The 13,431-nt window shown below is 44.1% G+C and overlaps 1 protein-coding gene across 3 annotated transcripts in view; it reads right to left on the minus strand.

Annotated features, from left to right (window-relative positions):
• The window catches only part of LOC147463232 (primase-helicase Twinkle, chloroplastic/mitochondrial-like), an 86,097-nt gene that overhangs the window by 27,894 nt on the left and 44,772 nt on the right, over nucleotides 1-13,431 (minus strand). For all 3 annotated transcript variants that reach the window (XR_015185019.1, XM_086487792.1, XM_086487789.1), the window contains exons 2-14: nucleotides 12,664-12,788; nucleotides 12,447-12,502; nucleotides 12,275-12,332; nucleotides 12,082-12,177; nucleotides 11,360-11,443; nucleotides 11,191-11,271; nucleotides 10,990-11,055; nucleotides 10,787-10,909; nucleotides 10,503-10,550; nucleotides 10,347-10,432; nucleotides 10,169-10,232; nucleotides 9,734-9,916; nucleotides 8,664-8,795 (exon numbers count right to left, since the gene is read on the minus strand). Coding sequence is in view for 2 of the 3 variants with exons in the window: in XM_086487792.1 (XP_086343918.1) it covers nucleotides 8,664-8,795; nucleotides 9,734-9,916; nucleotides 10,169-10,232; nucleotides 10,347-10,432; nucleotides 10,503-10,550; nucleotides 10,787-10,909; nucleotides 10,990-11,055; nucleotides 11,191-11,271; nucleotides 11,360-11,443; nucleotides 12,082-12,177; nucleotides 12,275-12,332; nucleotides 12,447-12,502; nucleotides 12,664-12,788 (1,202 nt within the window). In the remaining variant the exon portion in view is untranslated. The remainder of the gene's footprint in view (nucleotides 1-8,663; nucleotides 8,796-9,733; nucleotides 9,917-10,168; nucleotides 10,233-10,346; nucleotides 10,433-10,502; nucleotides 10,551-10,786; nucleotides 10,910-10,989; nucleotides 11,056-11,190; nucleotides 11,272-11,359; nucleotides 11,444-12,081; nucleotides 12,178-12,274; nucleotides 12,333-12,446; nucleotides 12,503-12,663; nucleotides 12,789-13,431) is intronic.

Consider the following 13,431-nt stretch of genomic DNA (forward strand, 5'->3'; position numbering starts at 1 on the left):
GAGCCTTAACAGGCTTTTGAATATGATCCAGTGACCCAACTTGCTAAGACGGAACCGGAGGTTGCAGAAAGGCTAAAAACCTCGGATTCTGCATTACTTGTGTGAACATAGCCACAGCAGTAGCCAACTGGGTCCTGAATATATCATCATCAGTCTGTGGTGGTCTTGAGGACTCACCCACTTCATGTGTCTGTTGACCCTGTGAAGAGGAAACCTCTTCAGTCACATCATCTGGTCTGTCAGCCATAATTGCAATTCCCTGTGTCTGGTCTATGATCCCTTGTGTCTTCAAGCCCAAAACTGACCAAGGCTCACTTCTATGGGAAAAAGTGATTTAATCCCGTCGATGGAACCATGAAACCGGCCTGTACGATCCAAAAAGGGCGGTAGACTTTACTTTAAACCTTGATTTAGCTTTCACCCATTATTAGTCGTCTATTTTACCTGTACTTTCAAGACACAACAAAGGGGAGAGGGATACACGCTGCTAGATTGCACCTGTATGAGTAGACAGACACCAGATTGGCCCCTAACTTAGGCGCCCCTTTCGGTATTTCTTTATTGTTCAAAAGAGGGAATAAACGTTGTGGTTCCTACAAGCTGCCCCGCACAAACTCGGCTGAATTTCCACTGTTCCAGCCCGATTTCGGCAGCATAACTGTACTAGAACCCTTCACGGTCAGTATTCCCACGCATTGACTGACTTTCCCGACGCATACGGGCGCGTTGCAAAACCTGGCGAGAATCTGCAGCACGCTGAATTCTCTGTTTTCAGCCCTGAAAATGCGCCAGATCACCTGTACAGCGGTCCCCTTGCGTCCCCGAACCTCCTGGGGGTATTAGGGTCCGTTTAGGGCCAAAACCCTAAACCTGCAAAAATACACAGCAGGCTGTAATTCGCTGTTTCGGGCTCCGTTTCGCGTGCCGGTCGCATCCCTAGCAAGTCCTCGAGCTCCCGCACCTGTAGGGCTACTTGCCCTTTGAATCGGACGAGATTTCTGGCGTGAAACCTCTCCGAATTCACCTGTACCTGCGGGGGGATTAGCCGCTAGCTAATCCAGTACCTGTGCAAGAGGCTCTTGCCTCGGCAATCGCGCATGAACCCACACAACTGTACATTGGTCAAATGAAGAGCCCACTAGAGGGGCATAACATACTGCCAAAGGGGAGAGAGAGGGCAGTGCGTAGCGTGCAGGGCATCACTCCTGGCACCGCACTGTGCATAAGAGGGAAAGCAAGCACTCCATAGCTCTTAACCTGTGACAAAATCTGAAAATGAGGCTCTCTCCTCTTCAAATTCAGCGCCACTTCTTGTTGCATAAGGCAAGTGCACCAGAAGGTGCCACTTGGCACTTTTACAAGCATTTTCCCGTTTCGGGGTTGCCGCCTAAAAATATCCCAACCGGTTGCCCAGTTGACTTCACGGCAGAGTAAGAAAATGTTCCCTTTGTCATTCCGGAGATAATGACGCCAACACATTTTCAGGTCCCAAAATAGCAGTTCCCTAAATTTTAGGAGATGCTGCCATTGTATCTTTTTAGGTCATCCGACCCTCTTTGTACACTGCGGCCACATCCAGAACTGAAATGTAGCCTCTGTAGCAAAGGATTCCACTTTGGCTAGTCAATGACCCCACTTGGCTAACCATAGTCCTTGTCCAAGCTTAGTGCTCTCTTGCCCTCAGGCCTGGACTCCCTCTGGACAGTTCCACACTAGCTATGCAATGCAGGGCAGTTAGATTTCCCGAGGGGTTTCCAAAAAGTGAAAGTAAATAGATAATAAGAAAGAAATCAACAAAAAGGATAGATAGTAGTCACACGTTGGTGACACCCCCTCATCCTTGGGCAACGTGATCGCCCCAACTCTATCGCCCGATCAAGCAGTATGCCTTCTGGGGCTGCTATGTTGTGGGGGCTATTGGAATTCCTTTGTCTGTGACTGAAAGAAATCTGTAATCTGCCGTTGTCGCTGGTTCTCTCTCATTGTGCCCCTCTTTGTGAGGATTCTAGGTACTAATCCTTAATTAAGTACTTAAACTCATGATTAAGACTTAAGAAACTGAAATGAACTCAAAGAAAGACTCAGAAGACTTTGTGTTTGATTGATTGAATGACTTGTTGAAAATTGAGTACAATAGGCTCCTTATATAAGAGACGAATAGACATAAATGAAAAGACATGTCTTCTAGTGAAGAGACATGACTTTAGACGTAAAGACACATCCTTTCGGCGAAGAGCTGCGACCATTGGGCGAAGAGTCGCACCCATAGAGCGAAGGGGTGTGACCAGTCGTCGAAGGAGTGTGGCTTTTGGCGAAGAGGCACGTCTCTTGAGTGAAGGGTCGTGACCATTCAAGCGCAGGGGATCTCCTTGGCATGGCACTTCGCGTATCTGCAATTAGGAGTAGATGTAATATTGCAACATAGTCACAATCATGACATTCCCTCCCTCTTTAAATAAAACCCAAGGTAGTTGAAGAAAACTCCGGGAGAAGGAAATGTATTGTTGTAGTGCTTCTGCATCCAAAGCTCTTTCTGTTAAGTCCCATGTCATGGCACTATTATTGACCATGACTATTTTGCCAAACTGAAAACTGATCATATCTGCAACTTGATAAGTGCCTTTGTAACTTCGAGCTTTGTCCAATAAAAGATTGAATCTTTATCTGCTTCAAGTGAAACTATTGGTAAACTGAGTTGATTTTTTTGTTGAGTGATGACGACTGGTTCAAAATCTGTAAGGTATTCCATTGGTTTATCTGGAACAGTAAAATCCTCCTGAAGGGATGTCGTAGACTGAGACAGAGTAGTGTTTGGAGGTATATCCATTTGTAAAGGTTTATCACTAGAACAATTCGTGTCCAAGGATTCATTTGCAGCGACTAAAGTCATGTTGCAAGAGTCTGTATCTGCTTTATCTTTTGCATCGTTGAAGGCAAGGACTGGAGTCTTCAAGTTTTAAGCCTTATCATTCACCACTGCATTTGGTATCTGTTCAGAAACAAAGACTGTATTCTGCAAGGGCGGTGATGAGGCAACTTTTTCTGCCTGGATGACGGCCATAGAAGGGGTTATGTGCATGTTGGTTGTCACATAAGAATTGGAATCTTCTAAATCTTCAGCTTTCTCAGCGGGTATTAAGGCTTCCAATTGAGAAGGGGAAGGTTGAGGGAGTTGTCGCCTCTTAGACGTCTGAAGGATCCTCTTGCACAAGGAAAGGATCAATAAATCTTCGACTTTACCACCATCAAATAAGAAAGACTTAAATGTAGGGCATGGCTCGCGAGGGGGAACTTGTCCAGCGTCGCGGCATTCACGACCGAGTACTCGACTAGGGTCGGATCTATGTGCCACTAAGTAAGCCCATCTCGATATCATTGATGATCCTTTGGAAGCTTCATATTGCTGCTTTTGTTGCTAATGATTCCAATAAGAAGTTGGTTGCTTAGAGCTGTAGCATTTCCAAGAATATTCATGCTGAGACTTTTGTTGCTCACACGAAGGTACTTTGTGTCTAGTTGTCTCTGAGAAACCATGCTTTGGGTGAGAAAATTTGAGTTCCGAAGCCTTTGATTGGAGTGGTTCTTCTTGGTCGACCACTGAAGCGTCGGAAGAAGATGGTAGACAAGTGGCATTCGTCCGAGAAGTAGTAAGACGACTTCGGAAAGCGTTTTGCGTCTTCATCTAAGGTGACTCGGCCAAGGATATACTCGAAGTGCGGCAAATGGAGTGGTTCGCGCGTCAAGTAAATATGCCACACCACCCACGTCTGGAACGGGTTTCGGTTATGGTGAATCTCGAATCACGATGATGTCGGGTTCTGGAGTATCCCGCATAATGATCACCTCGCGTGGAGGGTGGTTTTCGGGCAAGATTTCCTCCGAAATAGGCTCTATGTACTTGATGTAAAGCGCGGGTACATGAAGTCCGCCATCAGCCATGTTGCGCATAAAGGGAGAGTTCCCGAAAGTTCAGCACTGGAGAAACGAAGGAGCGCATGCAGGTTGGCCATTCGCTGGAGTTTATTTGTTTTTGTTAAATGTTTTACGCTTTGCAGCTGTTCACATTATTGAGTAGTAAGTTGAAAGGCTTCAAAAATTTAAACCCAAATTGTATATGGGCTGGCTGCCAGCGTAAAAAATGTCCAGCGTTAAGGAAAAGAAGATGCGCTGCTGGTTTTAATAATTGGGCGCTGCAGATGTTTTACGTAAGGAGGCCAGCAAAGAATTATTAACGAAGGGCTCTTCTGAAGAGGTGTAAATGTGCCGTCATGCACTATTGGATATGCTGCTGGCCGCAAATGTGCCATTGTGCAATGCTGGCTGATTGGCTGTATTGTGCTGATTGAGAGGGCACACTGGCTGCAAATTACCCCACGCTGGCTGCAGGGCATAGGTGTGTGGAAAACCGTCAGGACGCCAATTGAAGGAGGGTGGGTACCGGGTGAAGAGGTACGAGGTGGTGTCTCTTCACATCAAAGTGTGCGAATCAGTTCCGAAAGGACACATCCCGATGAAGAGGTTCACGAATCGGACTCCAACGCATACTCTGGGGGTATGCCATGCTTTCTTTGCCATGAAGTGTGTGGGCCCTGGGGAAGGGTGCCGCGAAGGGGCACACCCTATGTGCAACCCTTGAGGGGGCAGGGTGCCTTCTCAATGTACAAGGTTTTTCGGGTATGCCACGCACACCCGTCTCTCGTCTTTATATGTGTAGAGTATAGAAGTGAATAAAACAATTCAAGTTACCTCATGCTCGTTTGTGTGTGTGTGTGTGTGTGTACCACCTTTCGTCTGCTTCCATGCAACTCCAGGGAGGAGGTAGAGTGTAGCGGCGAGGGTGAGAGGCTCACAACCTTCGGGTCCCGGAAAAAAACTTGCTCTGATACCATTGTGAGGATTCTAGGTACTAATCCTTAATTAAGTACTTAAACTCACGATTAAGACTTAAGAAACTGAATTGAACTCAAAGAAATACTCAGAAGACTCTGTGTTTGATTGATTGAATGACTTGTTGAAAACTGAGTACAATAGGCTCCTTATATAGGAGACGAATAGACATAAATGAAAAGACATGTCTCCTAGTGAAGAGACATGACTTTAGACGTAAAGACACATCCTTTCGGGGAAGAGCTGCAACCATTGGGCAAAGAGTCGCACCCGTAGAGCGAAGGGGTGAGACCAGTCGTCGAAGGAGTGTGGCTTTTGGCGAAGAGGCACGTCTCTTGAGCGAAGGGTCGTGATCATCCAAGCACAGGGGATCTCCTTTGCATGGCACTTCGCGTATCTGCAATTAGGAGTAGATGTAATATTGCAACATAGTCACAATCGTGACACTCTTCACCTCAAGAGGTCCTCTCTGTGTCTACGAATCTCTAGTAAGTATAATCCGAGGCATTTCTGATCCTGGTATCTCATGACTCTAGAAAGTGGTCTAAAACCCTCTCTAAATAGAGAGTGAAAGCTGCCTCGTATCTCATAGTATACTGGGCAGTGACATATGTAATGGAGCTCCGTCTCAGGCTCTATCTGGCACACTTAACAAATCCTGGACTCAGCGGGTACTCCTCTAAATCTGCCTGTCTCGATCTCTAGCTGATGTGAGGATGTGCGTATCTAACCGATAGCACATCGTATCCCATGGGATAGATGAGTATCCATGTATCCTGGCTGATCACAAAACCATCCTCTGTAAACTGGAGAAGATGCTCTCTATAGAAAGACATCTTCGTACCCAACTCGTGTGTAGGTTGTATCCATGTCCTCTTCGTATCCAACTGAATCAAGTCCTATCTGATGAGCCTGGTAATCTTTGCCCTGTGAGGGAGATGGAGGGTGCATCCAGAGAGTACTGAAATGGGGGTAGCCGATCCATACTAAAGCCATGTAACTGAAACAAGATGCCATCTCTGCATACCAACATGATCTATCTCCCTGCAATGCTAGTTGTCGCGAAGGCTAGTGTGCTAATCGAGCCTCTAGGGAGAGCCTAGGTGCTATGCATAAAAGAAATTGATCGAGTGAGTGCCTCCACTACCAATGGAGGAGCAGCGAGCTCCGCCCTAACAATGTCATGTGGTACTGAGGCCTTGGCCCTAATCATCATAGAAATCATAGACACCAAGCGCCTCTCCATATATCTCCATCCATCAGTATTGCCAGCTCTGCTATGATGATCGACTGAGGGGGCCCCATATCTCCACTCCGTACAGCATGGCCAAAGTGACCAAAGTGTCAAAGAGCCAAAGCTTTGTCACAGAGAGAGAGAGAGAGAGAGAGAGAGAGAGAGAGAGAGAGAGAGAGAGAGAGAGAAATGAAATGAAATGAAATGTTATATTAACGTCTTCAAAAGGCCAAAATGACCTATGAGACCAATCAGTTACAAAATAGTGAATCTAATACCATGTCTGGGTACAAAAGAACTAGAAAAGAACTAAAAGTGGAACAAAATACTACTACTACTACTACAATCTAAAACTATGTGGGTGTAGCAGCTGATACAATAGGTACCCAGTAAACTGGATGTAACAGTGTGTGAAACAAAGATGGAAGAAATGGTGAGGATCCATCCTCATCTGCACTCTGGATGTCGAGAGAGTATGGCTCGAATCTTCTGTTGTAGTCTCCGTCGATGCTGTGTAGCTCCTCTCCTCAGTCGCGGTCGTTTGTATCTCTGTAGCTCCAATGCTCGGTCGATGAGAGTGCCAGTAGTGGTCGAATGAGTGTGGGACGAGCTCTGCGGTGGTGGCTGCTCCTCTGGCTGTCCCATATCTAGTGAAAAGAAATCTGTAATGTGTCTCTGGGACTGCCTCTCTCTAGCTCTCCCCAGTAAAGTGTCTCTATACCTGTGTAACTCAAGTAGATATAGTCCAAGACATCTCTGATCCTCATAACTCATGACCCTAGATAGAGGACCAAAACCTTCTCTGAATAAGCAGTGGAAACGCCCCCGTATCTCATAGAACACTGTGCAATGACATATGTAGTGCAACTCTGTCTCTGGCTCTCTCTGGCATAATCGGCATATCCTGCTGTCTGCTGGTATCCCTCTGAATCTACCAGTCTCAATCTCGAGCTGATGTGAGGATGTGCGTATCTGACCAATGGCACAACGCAAACCATGAGACATATGTGTGTCCATGTAGCTGGGTCGAATCACAAACCCATCTCCTGTGAGGTGGAGAAGATGCTCTCTATAGAAAGCCATCTTCGTGCTCAACTCCTGAGGCGGCTCTATCCATGTCCTCCTGGTGTCGAGCTGGATCAGGTCCTGACGAATGAGTCTAGTGATCTCCACCCGTGTAAGAGACAGCGAGGGTGCCTGAAGAGAATACTGGAAAGGGGGCAACCTGTCCATGGTGAAGCCATGCGTCTGAAACCATGAAGTCATCTGTGCATACCAGCATGAAGTGTCCCCCTGTAGAGCTAACTGTCTGGAAGACTCAAGGGCCAGTCTAGCATATCTGTCTCTAGTAGTATCCCATAGGCTGTGCACAAAGGACACTGATCTGGTAAGCGCCTCAATCTCCATGGGGGGGGCAGCTAGCTCTGCCCGAATGATCGCGTGAGGTACGGAGGCCTTGGCTCTAATCAATCGGGAGATCATAGATACCAAGGGCCTCTCCATACATCTCCAACCATCCTGGCCTACAGAAGGTCCCCATACCTGTACCCCATACATCATAGCTGAGGCTACTAAAGTATCAAAGAGCGAGAGAGAGAGAGAGAGAGAGAGAGAGAGAGAGAGAGAGAGAGAGAGAGAGAGAGAGAGAGAGAGAGAGAGAGAGAGAGAAATGAAATGTTATATTAACGTCTTCAAAAGGCCAAAATGACATATAAGACCAAAAGTTACAACCACACAAGAGGTGATACAATTGTCAGGGAGAGAGATAATAAGGAAAAATCCTACATCCTAAAGAACCTCTACTTACCAACAAGGGTAATGAAGCCGATGGGTAACTAGGATACAGCCGCAGAGGGGGGGGGGGGGGGGGGGGGGGGGGATTGAACCAAAGACATTAAACAACAAGAATTAAATAGTAGATGCTGATAAGGTATCTATATAACCAAAAACTGACCTAGAGACCATTCAAAGTCAGCAAACACCAACTTAGAAATGACAAAATGTGCAACAGATAGTACAAAGCCAACAACATGCAAGGGAGAGGAGAGCAGCGAGAGAGTCATCAATATTGCTGAGCCAGAAAACATTTGACAGCCCTAAGCCTGAAGCATTGAGGTGAGGAACCCCCTCAATAAGGGCATAACGAAGATGATTCCAAAATGGGAGTACACAGCCCTGGAGGGCATACATGGGTGAGTAAGAAAGAGGAGCATGGAGCTGCCGTGTATTATAGGTCCCTGGCCCTGGGAAACAATAATCACCAACCACAAATGGCATCTCTCTCCACCAAGTATTTTGCCTGCATTCTTGTTGTTGTTGTGTTGTGGCGGATCATCTGTAAGCCACGGTTCACATACGACAAATATTGGACAATCTCTTGAGGAGATGACCCACAAGCTACAAGAACAACCAGCATCGCACTTTAAATCATATAATCATGCTCGCATAGAACACTAATGCCCATCTGTGGAAGAAAGATGAAACCCACTGCTAAGACGGGACCACTAGAAAAGCCAAAAGAAGAAGTTATTTTTGTCACTACCTGATTCTCCATGGAACACAAAGCAAAGCTCCACTTCCTTTCCCGGTTCAGGTTACACAGAAGCGCATCAATCCACTCGCTCTTTCCTGAGCTTGGAACTCCTGTGACCAAGGTGACCTCCCCTGGAATCACCTGTACACATCCTCAATGGTGAATCAACTCTTGTAAATTTTCAAAACACATAAAAGGTGGACTGCAGAAACGAACAAAAATTCGCACAAGCATCATTTTGTAAGCAACCTAAAAGCGAGGTTTCATAGATTGTGAATCAACAAGTGACAAGCAATGGAATGGACATGTCACAAAAGGATGATGTGGCATGACTGTTCCCAATCAGAGCTGGAATAGACCAACCCAGACTTGCGGTACAGCTACGGGAAGTGCGCCATAAAACACGGGTAGTCCGTACAGCGTATGATGGCAACGTTTACATGGCAGCTGCTGACCTAGCAGTGTGGATAGTGCTGACCTGGCAGTTACTTTACTGCTGAGGTCTGCTTTTGAGCACCAGTTTCTAATACCGGACAGATTATTGAGTTGCTTTGGGCTATATTTTTAATAGCCAATGACATTAAGTTCTTTTCAGGCCAAGTGCCTATAAAAGAGAGGCCAGGGTGCCATTAGCACTCAGATTGTATCAGATCAGGTCAAAAGTGTGTGATCCTACGGAGAAATCGTTACCACGACAATTGACAAATTAAATAAAGAAATACCGCCAGGGGCGACAAGTTGAGGGGGCAACACTCTTTGAAGGGGAACTCTGCCTCTTCGGTGTTGCTTCAAGTCAAGAATAAAGTGTGAATTATTTTTCAAATTCTGTTCTTTCTGATTGAATTGAAAGTCTGTATCAGTGATTCTCCAGTCGGCATGTGGTGCCAACCATTTACAACATGCCAAACAAGAAACCTCTAGAAATGGATTCACAAATTGAAAGTGTATTTTCTTTACTCTCACAGTTTTAATGCAATTATAGCTCAAGCCACCAGAAAAACAAAGGGGAATTGACCCCTTGAAAGGCTAGAGAAAGCATTTACAAACATTCTTTTAATGCAATAGAAAAAATCACTTACCCGATAGAATGGATCAAGTGACTTCCATCCAGAAGACACCCCTTGTTCATATCCTGACCGCTCATGATAAAAATCATCTATCTCTTTCTCAAAGTAACAAAATCTAAAAAGCCCATGGAGAGGATAGAGTTCAGCATTTTTAATCATGTCCTGTAGTGCTTGGGAGCCCTTCAATCGCAGTACCTTGCACAATTAAAGACAAACAGATGCCTGAGTGTTTTTTACAACATCTTGTGCATTAAAAGTTGTCAGCATGTATCCAATTGAAGAACTTCGTCAATGAATTCACTTTCTCGAGAGAACAGCCATGTAGACTTCTTGGTCAACAAGAAAATTACATAACCTCCGAAACCTATTATCTCTTCAAAATAGGGTTTTTCCAGCAATCTTCCAAAGAAATGAGCCTATTTCCTATACAGTCTGTTTGAAACGAACCTCAATTGCATCCTTGCATAAAGCTCCAGTCTCTTCATCAATTGGCCAATTCACACGCCAGCACCTGGTTTCAAGAGGAGCCAAAGAATCACACAAAGAAATAACCACTCACCAAACAAGACCACTGCCCATATTTTAGCACCTAATACAAAACAATATCCATAAAATCACCACTCACCGTTCTCGGCCAAGCCTACGTGCAAGCTCTTCCGTAAGAGCCTTGCGATTATCATCGGACCCAAGTGCTAACACAAAAGAGTCTACCTGTAGTTCACAAGTAAAATAGTGAGCACTAGGCAAAGAGGCAACGTATGACTCATACAACACCTTGTACCTTGGCCAAATATTCTTGGCAGTCAAGCAGATACTCAAAATTCTTGTCCTGAAACTCAAAACAAATGAAAAATAACCAGGAATTCTAGACAGATGTTAATTGTACACTTCTAAAAAATGAAAAGCAATAGAAAGAGTCAGTGTCCAAGGAACATACATTCAGCTCAAGCTAGTCACAATAATCAGCACAGCAGATATGCTAATACATGTTTCACAGTCATTTGCTAATAATACACCCGCATGCACACCTATGCAATCTATCGTAGCTCACAAGCTTTTACAGACCTGTATTTTGCTTTTCCTTTCCAAAGACTTAACTTGTGGATTACAATGTGGTAAATCTGGTACACTGACGCAATTAAGAAAACCAGCCTCTTCTAGCGCTAGCTTATCCAGCTCGTGTCCCACCTGTCATTTTTGTGTATCAGAAGAGCATTAAATAAATCTTAAGAGACCAAAAATGGATAGTCTCATGGAATCGTACTTACAATAAGAACTTGAGATGCATCCTTGATATCATCAAGGCCATAAAAAATTTTGAAAGCACATTTTTCCTGGAAAAAATGGAATAGATTTGTACTCAGAAAATTCTGCTCCATTTCACTCCATTATCCTCTCTAGATGAGTGTGAAATCGTGGACAACAGATGCTCTATGACAACTTCTTTCATCTGTTAGGTTAGAAATTACCTCCTCAAACTCAAAGTGATGGTTGTAGTATCTGCAACTCACTATCTCTCCACCATGCTTGTATGGGAAAGCTAGCAAGCTCTGAAAAAGCAGAAAAAGAATCCACTGCAACCTGAGAACATAAAATATTAAGAGATAATAAGATAACCTGAGTGATAGATACCCTTACATTTGGGCCTTTACGCAATTGTTTGACACCGTTGCGTTTCAACGTCTGCTCGGAGATCCCCTGAAGTTCTAGGTAGCCTAGTTGCTGCAAACCATATACAAGCACAATTGAGGCATAGTTGTGCCTACAACAATCCTCACAATTGAGCTGAAAACGGGGACAAAAAGAAAAGCAACTACTTTTTTAGAACTTTTTTCACTCTTTATTTAGCTGGAATCCAAAAGCATCTTCAGCATGTGCTCTACTACAAGCTTGAAATTTTCAGCTCAAGTGCTTCACAACACTAGAAGCATGTGACTGCCTACTACATCCATGTCCCACCCTCACTAAAAGAGGTGAAACCGAGTTTGAGAAACAAGGTTTGGTTCTTTAAAGCTCTTCAATTCAAGCTGGACGTTTTCAGCTCATGCGCTTGACAAAACGGCAAGCATATGAGCTGCTGAAGCAAAGCTTAGAAATCTTTAAGCATTACCAGACAAGCCCATATCCCACCCTCAGTATAAGGCTTGAAGTTTTTGTCTCACACCCTTGAGAACACTACAAGCTCCACTGTTCAAAGCAGCCAAAAGAAATAGTCCCCCAGTAATACATTGAAAGCGATCTTTTAAGGCTTTTGTGCACAATGACTCTTGGCTCTCAATGGCGAAAACAGAAAAATTCATGTAGTTCTTGAAAATAGACTAGTTCTTGACAAAGATATTAAAAGTGTAACAAGAACATACCGGGTCTGACAAATCAAGTAATCGAGCGCGGTCTTCAAAAAGCTCTTTCTGTAAGGTTTTAGCCTGCTGTTTTATCCCTGGAAGTCTTTTTGGTACCTACATTCCAGAGAAAAGGATGACCAAAACCCAACTGCACTCAGTATATATGGCATGACTCAACTCTTGCAGCAGCTTTAAGCTTTCGATTGATTACCTCGGTATATCCCGACCAACCACAAGTACTACGAAAGCAATTCCATTTTGCTTTCAACCTACACAAAACATACAACTCTAAATAGCAGTCAAGCTCCTAATGTTGAAGAACTCTAGTACTTTGGTTACTATATGAAAAACAAATAAAAGAGCCAATGAATCACCAAGCTCACCCGTTAGGATATATATATATCGAAAGACTCCTCTCTCTACCACTACCTCCTACACACTGTCAGAATGGGACATGATCTTAATTTCTTTGATATGAAGCAAATCAGGAATAAAAAGCAATGTTAATCTGACGCTTTTAATGTGTTATGTGCACTCAGAAATTATGTAATTACAAATGGAGAAAACCACAAAGGACGAAGTAGGTCGCAAATTACTTACCTTTGGACACATACTTCGTATCTGCACGTCTCTGGGATATGATACAAGATGAATATCAATCTCTCTTAACATGTTTACAACAGCAGCCTGTTCGTCCCAAGCATATGGTGCTCCATTTGAATTCTCTGCAAACACAACTTACATGCAATCAAAAGCAAACCGAGGCCACAACCAAGCAGCACCTATAAGCATGCACAGAAATTGTCACATTATGGACAAACATAAATATGTGACCTTTTTAGACCGTTTGGAAAGTAAATATGTTTGTCCTCAATATCACGTTGAAAAGACCACTCCTCACTTCCGACCTCCAAAAATCTCTTGCAGAAACTTCTTGTTTTAAGCACAATGCTTGATTAAGATTTTTTTTTATTCCAACACAAAATTTGATTAACCAAATAGAAGCTAATACTTCCACCATGACTGCTACTACTCCAAGCATAAATGGGTGAAGAAGGAATGAAAAACACCAAAATTTTGACAAGAAGCAGTAAAGGTTTCTCTCCTGCTATTCTAAAGGGGATTAGCAAACTTCTTACTGTGAGCTCAGCACGAATCAGTCTGCTATTCTAAAGGAGATTAAAAAACAGCTATTTCTGTAAGGATTTTCCATGAACGATTCCAGCGCAGACACATGACCACTTATATTTTGAGTGAGCCAAATATTTCAGTTGAGCAGCAGTTGCAATCTTCTATAGGGTGTGTCACAAAGTGATGACGTGGCATGCCCAACAGGAAGAGAAATGGCCGAGTGGACAAGAGAACTGA

The sequence above is a fragment of the Adiantum capillus-veneris genome, chromosome 2 (assembly GCF_014529385.1).
Source record: "Adiantum capillus-veneris isolate H3 chromosome 2, ASM1452938v2, whole genome shotgun sequence".
Lineage (NCBI taxonomy): Eukaryota > Viridiplantae > Streptophyta > Polypodiopsida > Polypodiales > Pteridaceae > Adiantum > Adiantum capillus-veneris.